This window comes from Adiantum capillus-veneris, chromosome 4 (assembly GCF_014529385.1).
Source record: "Adiantum capillus-veneris isolate H3 chromosome 4, ASM1452938v2, whole genome shotgun sequence".
Classification (NCBI taxonomy): Eukaryota; Viridiplantae; Streptophyta; class Polypodiopsida; order Polypodiales; family Pteridaceae; genus Adiantum; species Adiantum capillus-veneris.
In genome coordinates this window covers 96,684,199-96,691,306 of record NC_140934.1, presented here as the reverse complement: position 1 = coordinate 96,691,306, position 7,108 = coordinate 96,684,199, and the positions used below count along the sequence as shown (strand labels likewise).

Here is a 7,108-nt window from a genome sequence, read left to right as displayed (position 1 = left end):
CAGTGTGGAAAGGGAGTCCAACTAGTGCAAAGGGCCCGGGGCTATGCTATATAGTGGGTGGTTGGGTGGTTGACTCGTAGGTTCTAGCTCCCCTTGTCTAACACCATCATCCATTGTCCCCACCCAAGACCATCATGCCTAACCGCACCATAAACTGTGGTGAGTTGAGATAGAGAGCTTCATAGTGTCACCCCAAGCCATAGATCAACCAAGGTCCTACACCAAACCACGACACTATGTGCCATGGGGTCTTAAATTAACCTTAAGCGGCGGGATTGGCAGTTCGGGTCAAATTGCATAAGTCTAAGACATTAAAATGGTTTAAAAAAGGTCAAAGATTAGCAAGTTTGCGGTCGAGGATTTGACCCCACCACCTTGCAGATGGCAATCTAGTGAGCTAACCAAGCAAGCAATGATTTTTTTAAACCATTGTGAGTTCACAACATTATAAAGTTGGTTCCTTTTTATGGCCTCCATGTTTTTGTTTACTTTTCGGCATTCGAAGTCTTCGTGTACCTCTACTATCATTCTCGCGGCTCTAGCTTCATTTACTACTCGGTGTGATATAGTGGTGAGTTAGAAATGCGTCGGACTTCGGTCTGAACACATGTCTAACCAGCATAGCATTGCACAAATTAGTTAGTGGGAAAATTACCAACATACCCCTCTAATTTGTGGAAATTCCCAAAATACCCCTCAAATTTCAAAAATTCCCAAAACACCCTCAATGTTTTGTCATAAATTCCCAAGATGCCCTTCAAATTTTCCAAAATTCCCAAAATTCCCAAAATACTCGTGGTTGTGAAATTAAATTTCTCCAAAGATTCAAAAATTCCTAGCTTTTCATAAGAAGACTCATTGCTTATCAATATAAGATGCTAAATTTAGAATTTGAGTTGATTATGTAGGCTTTGGAGATGAATTATCTTTAGACATAATTGCCTTTTTTTGAGAGGTAATTTGTGGCAAATTACATGTTAAGCATGCAAAAACGGATCTCAATTATAAAAAAGGAATAAATATTAAAAAACCTTGAACAATCCAACCAAAATACATACAAGGGTATTTTGTGAATTTTTGAAATTTGAGGGGTATTTTGGGAATTTCCACAAATTAGAGGGGTATTTTGGTAATTTTCCCTTAGTTAATTTACAAGTCATCATTTCCTCTGCAGTCGAAACTCGTTGCTGTATTGAAAATGCAAGATGGAAGCGGCGGAGAGAGGAGAGCTCTCACGCGCACCACAGTCTAACTTTGGTAAGCAAGAGGAGGAGGTTTATGAAGCAGATGATGACGGCCACAAAATTCCTCTACTGCCTTCATTCTTTCATGGAAATAGGGAAGCGTGCACATCAATGTCTAAGCACAGCTTCGATGTTGAAGAAAACCTTCACAAATCATCGAAAGAGAAGAACCCCCGCCAGAGGCTTGCCTCCTTGGACGTTTTCAGAGGCCTCACCATTGCGGTACTGTTTGTGTACGCTGAACCCAGTATGTGAATTGGTATTCTAGTTCGCAGACCAACATATTAGAACTAGACCAACATATTACGGTTGTTGAACACAGGCATGCACACATACATATCACACATTGAATGCTCACACAATACAGAAATTAAATAGTAGAATTCATGAAAACTTTGCTGCATGAAAATATATAAGCTAGCATTTAGCATGTTTGTGATGGATGGCTGGAAGTATGAAGGCTTATCTCCTACTTTAAATTGATTGTTGCTTATGCAGGTGATGATACTTGTAGATGACGGGGGAGGAGCATGGCCAAGCATCAATCACTCACCTTGGCATGGTGTTACTTTGGCGGATTATGTGATGCCATTTTTTTTGTTTATCGTCGGCATGTCCCTTGTACTTGCCTTTAAGGTATTCAAGATTTGGTAGGCATGCATGTAGACATTATGCTTTTTTCTTTTGATCTTGTAGACGTGTGTGTACCTGCACATTACATGCAAACTGTTGCTAGTATATATGTTCAAATTATTCCATGGCTAATATTGGTATGGGTGCTTGAGTTGTGCTCCAATATGGGAACCACCAAAGACTATATTACAAGATGTGTAGTGGTGGGTTGAAGATATGGTTGCTTGCTTAAAGTCTTGAGGGTTAAAACAAGAATTTAGAGTGTGAAGAGGGCATTTTGGGAAATTTTTAAACAAGGAAAGGTTTGCTGAACAACCTTTAAGATCATGCATCTTGTGTGAGCTCCAACGTTTTGGGCAGAAGACCTTTGGTGATTTTTTTCTTTAAGTAGGCAGCTTTTGGTGGTTTGCTGCTGCTTATCCCTAATGTCCTTTTTGCTAGACATTGTGCCATTCCTACAATACTTTGCTACTATAGCCTGCATTGGAGCTCTTTTGCCGCTGGTGCCAGCTGACACTCCCATTAGCCCGTAGCCTACACAATCCAGTTGTATCCCTAAAGCCAAGTGAAACCCGCCCCCGTAGGACGGTAGACTTTGGCTTTCACCCGATCCTTTACTTTAACAACTTTAGGACACAAAGAAACTTCATGAATAAGCCTGTGACTTGAATTCAACACTTCAAGACAAACCATGGCCTGACAGAGCGCTACCAAGCAGACAACGACACCCTGTTGGCCCCAAAGATTGGCGCCCCTTTCGGTGTTTCTTTATTCTTATTATACTTGAGAAAAACCCGTAAACTTCTACAAGCTGTCCCAATTTTATCGGGCTGAAATTTCTCTACTCTAACCCGATTTCGGCAACATAACCACAGTAGAAGTCTCCACGGACAAAATCCCAAGTAAACATTGACTTTCCACGCACTTAGAGCACTTTGAAAAACCTGGCAAGAAATTGCAGCTCGCTGAATTCTCTGTTTTGCGTTCCGATCGGCGTGCCGTTCACTTTTTTGGGTAGCCCCCCAGCTCTCGCACCTGTAGGGTCATTTGCCCCTTGAATTAGACGAGATTCCTCGCGAGAAATCTCTCTAAATTGTCCTGGACAAGCACCCAATGCTTTCCCGAGGCTCCCTTGGCAAATAAACGATCCCAACGCTTGCACCTAACCCTCACCAAGCTCTCCAACACTGTCCATGGCTGTAATTGCAGGTTTTTGACCCAGTTTCGTCAGCATAACGACGCAAATATCCCTGTAGGTCAAAAGTACACGTCAAGGACACTTTCTCTTGCGGTATGGAAGCTTTCTAGTGAGCTGCAAGTCAATTTTAGCTTGCTGTAATTTTCTGTTTTGCCATTGCTAGGTGCCTATTGCCCTGTACATGCATCCCAAGGCCTTTCCGAGGCTTCTCTGGCGATTCCCTACAGTTTAGGTGCGAAATCCTATATCTGCAGAAAAACATAGCAGGCTGTAATTCTCTGTTTTGAACCGTTTTGAGCGGAGCGGGCACGCCTACGCGTGTCTCAGGTGCTCCCGCACGCAATGGGACAGTTTCCTTGTAAATCGGACGAGTTTTCACTCAAGAAAACTCTCCGTTTTGCATTCCTTTGCGATGGATTTGTGCGTATCTGAAGGGGATTAGCAATTAGCTAATCCGGTTCCTGTACAGAAGGCTCTTGCCTTGGCAAACGTGCATAAAACCCCCATAACTGTACATGGTCATGTGAAAAGCCCAACTAGAGAGGCATTACCATATGTGCAAAGGGGAGAGAGAGATGCGCGGGAGCAAATCGTCGCGTTACATAGAGCAAGGTAGAAGGAAAGTTTTCTATTAAAGCTGTGATCACCTGCACCCACTACTCACACACACAGTAGCACTTAATGAACAAAATCAGCCTCCTCTCTCAATTTGGGCGCCCCCTCTTCATGCAAATCTGGTAGAATATTTTGGAGCCGCCACGTGTCCCTTATGCCTCTATTGAGTTAATTTCCTAGTACCCACTGACTTATAAGTGTAGTGAGGAGCCTAAATGACTTTGAACTGAGTCTAGATACCCTTTTAGTGCTCGGATTCCAGTGCCGATTGGCCCGACCAACTCGTGCTGACGTCCCTTTCCGACTGCGGGTGAAACTCTCGACCGTCGGCCGTTTCACACTGGCCATACCATATCCGGCCATTTGCAACTTCAAAAAGAGGGTCCCAAAAATTAAACAAAAATCTTCGGAAAGAAACCAACAACTAAAGTTAGCAATTGCCACGTCCTTGTGACACCAAGTATAGTAATGTGCATCCCTATGTGCACAAATACAACCTCCTACATAGAGTTCCCTAACACATGCTTCTAAGTTCCTCTGCTATGCGCACATGCTACTCATTATAGCCACATGGTACTTGTTGTAGCACACATGCTACTTACTCTTTACCATTTGTGGTGCTTATCTTTTTCACATTCATTTTCACCTTCCATCTTGAACCTATATAAGGCCACTATGCCAAACTTGTTATACTCTCTCTCATTCCAATCAAGCAAGGAAGTTTAATTGAGTATACTCTACCTATTTTACTCACTTTCTATTGCGATGGTGCTCACACAATGATGAATGCCACATTGGTCTATCCACCGTAGCACTTACATGTGGTATCAGAGCCACACGTAATTAGCATTTCTTAATTACATTGGCTAGATTCATATGCTAAAGTTACTGCTCCTTCTCTCTAAGCACTAAGTTGAATCATAACTCTTTAAGCTAATCGCTACTCAATTTCAATCATCTCGAGCATTGGTGCTTGGGCACGTTTATACGACCACTTCTCTTGCTAATGACTAGTTGTAATTGAATTGAGCTTTAGGTTGTGTGCTCAGTGCTCAGACTCCACACACACACACACACACACACACACACACACACACACACACATATATATATATATATATATATATATATATATATATATATATATATATATAGAGAGAGAGAGAGAGAGAGAGAGAGAGAGAGAGAGAGAGAGAGAGAGAGACGTTCTGTCCCATCTGACTCCTAGGCCCCAGCGCCCGCAGAGTGCAAACGTAGAGTCTGTGGAAATTTCCATCTCTCTCTCTCTCTCTCTCTCTCTCTCTCACGTGACACATCCAACCGTATGTGTCCGTGGACAAGCTACAACACGATAAGGTTTCAGTCAGTCTAGTCAATCTAGATTTAAAAGTGTTCTGGTACTTTTGTGAATCTGTTCGCAGATCGTGCATGTCCAGACACTTAGTGTAGATGCATATACTTTGGTTGCACACAGCATGATTATAAGCATTCCCATCAGAATCCATCATAATCCTTCAGGGGAATTTTCCAGTGCATTTAGCCTATTTTTGACATTTTTCACTTATTATTTTGAAGTGACTTTTGTTGGAAAGTAGGTAGGGCAAATTGAGTAAGTTTGTATATAAGCAAACCTAGGCTAGCACTAATTGGCAGAAGAGGCAGCAGGACCACCTTGCTCAACAGGCAACTTCTCACCAAAACCCAAGAGGCCTAGCGTTTTTGCTCCACAGCAACCACCTAGCATTTTTGGACCAGATCAGCCAGCGTTTTTGCACTTGCAGATTCTGGCGTCATCATGACACAGCAGATCAGCCTAGCGTTTTGCATTTGCAGAACATCCGGTGATAGCAAACCCATTTTCAGCCCTAGCGTTTTGATTTGCAGATCAGCCCCAGCGTTTTACAGATTTACCACGACGGAACATCAAGAACCATTGGCGTTTTCAGTTTCCAGCACTTGGACACCGCAGATCAAGTCCCGAACCTCGCAGATCTCGCCTTCGCCGCAGCAGTTCCTCGTCGCACGGTCAATTTCCGCAAGGTTTACAGTTTCAGCCCGGAAAACGCAGATTTCAGCATCTGCGTTTTCAGCGCGTCGTCGTTGACAGAGAGTCAGAATTCAATAGATACAAGATTTGCAGATTTCAGCCCTTAGAGTTTTCAGATTTCAGCCCGTCTCTTCGTCGTCCTGATCGTCGGCAAGTCCAAGCATTTTAGAGATTCGTGCAATCATAAGTCATAGTTACATGGGACGGCGGGTCGGGGTCGGGATCGGAGACGGGACTGCAAAAGTTAGGAAACGGGGACGGGGGTCGGAATGGCAAAGAAAAGAGTTTTTTTGGCATTTTTTGACCTACACACATGCCACACACATAGAGCATCACTTTGACCATAAATTTACACTAAATAGACCAAAGAACACGAGTCATATAGGCGGAAATGTGCTAATAAAACATCGATGATCGATGGATACAAAATGAGAAGTGCATGCCACAAGGGCTCAAGAGTTAAAAAGCCTAAAGGACTTAGGACAAGCCTGAGGCCTCAAGGATAACAAAAAGTACAAAGGGCTATGTAGTAGGTAGAGTCGTAGACTCAAGAGTCTAGACTCGAGAGTCGAGTGATCAATGATCATCAAACTCAAGAAGTGCTCGCCTGCTGAATCTCCATATCGTCGTCGTAGTCGAGGTCTTCAGCGACGTATGAGGGCTCGGGAGGCTCGCATTGAGGCTCGAAGTCCTCCTCTAGCTCCTCCAAAAGAGTATCGGCCATAGATGGATTCTCTTGTGTCATCTCCCACTCAGTGAATGGATCTGCCTTGTGTGTGACGCTCTTGGCAAGCATGCGCAAGTTAGCGCTCACAAACACCAAATCATTGGCCCTCTGAACCCCAAGGGATTCCTCTTCTTAGAGGCAATGTGGCTGTACACACTCCATAGTTGCTCCAAGCAACTAGTGGTACATGCTTGGCTAAGGACACGAACAACCAAGCGCTGCAAATGTGGGCCATCTCCTCCATAGTCCTCCCACCACAAAACCGAGCCAATCTTGTTGCGATCAAGCTGTGCATCTACACATCCATAGGAGCCCTTCTTTTGCCTGTAGTTGAGTAGCTCGTCTCTAATCTTGCGCCTAATGTCATTGCTAGGCTCAAGGCGCTTCAATGCAAGCTGCCATCCTTTGCTCACCTCCTTGTCGGTCTCTTGACGCTTTCCCTGAAACTCAGGGTCAAGCACATAAGCTGCCGCATGAAGTGGAGAGTAGTATCCATTCCATCTCGACTCACACAAGCCATGAATCTCCGCATACTGAACAGGGTCAGGCACAAGCTTCTCAAGTGCCTCTATCATCCGGTCCATGGCTTCGTAGACTTTGCCAATGCATGGGTGCAAGCCATCCACCACTCGAAGTAGGTGTAG

At 44.0% G+C, this 7,108-nt stretch overlaps 1 protein-coding gene across 4 annotated transcripts in view; it reads left to right on the top strand.

Annotated features, from left to right (window-relative positions):
* The first annotated feature begins 1,158 nt into the window (after positions 1 to 1,158).
* LOC147459650 (uncharacterized) overlaps positions 1,159 to 7,108 on the top strand; it is a 98,858-nt gene continuing 92,908 nt past the window's right edge. For 2 of the 4 annotated variants that reach the window (XM_086510863.1, XM_086510860.1), the window contains exons 1-2: positions 1,160 to 1,466; positions 1,743 to 1,880. In XM_086510863.1, the coding sequence (XP_086366989.1) occupies positions 1,206 to 1,466; positions 1,743 to 1,880 (399 nt within the window). In that variant the 5' untranslated portion in view covers positions 1,160 to 1,205. Of the gene's footprint in view, positions 1,467 to 1,742; positions 1,881 to 7,108 lie in introns of all 4 variants that reach the window. The other 2 variants (XM_086510862.1, XM_086510861.1) reach the window with 2 other exon arrangements.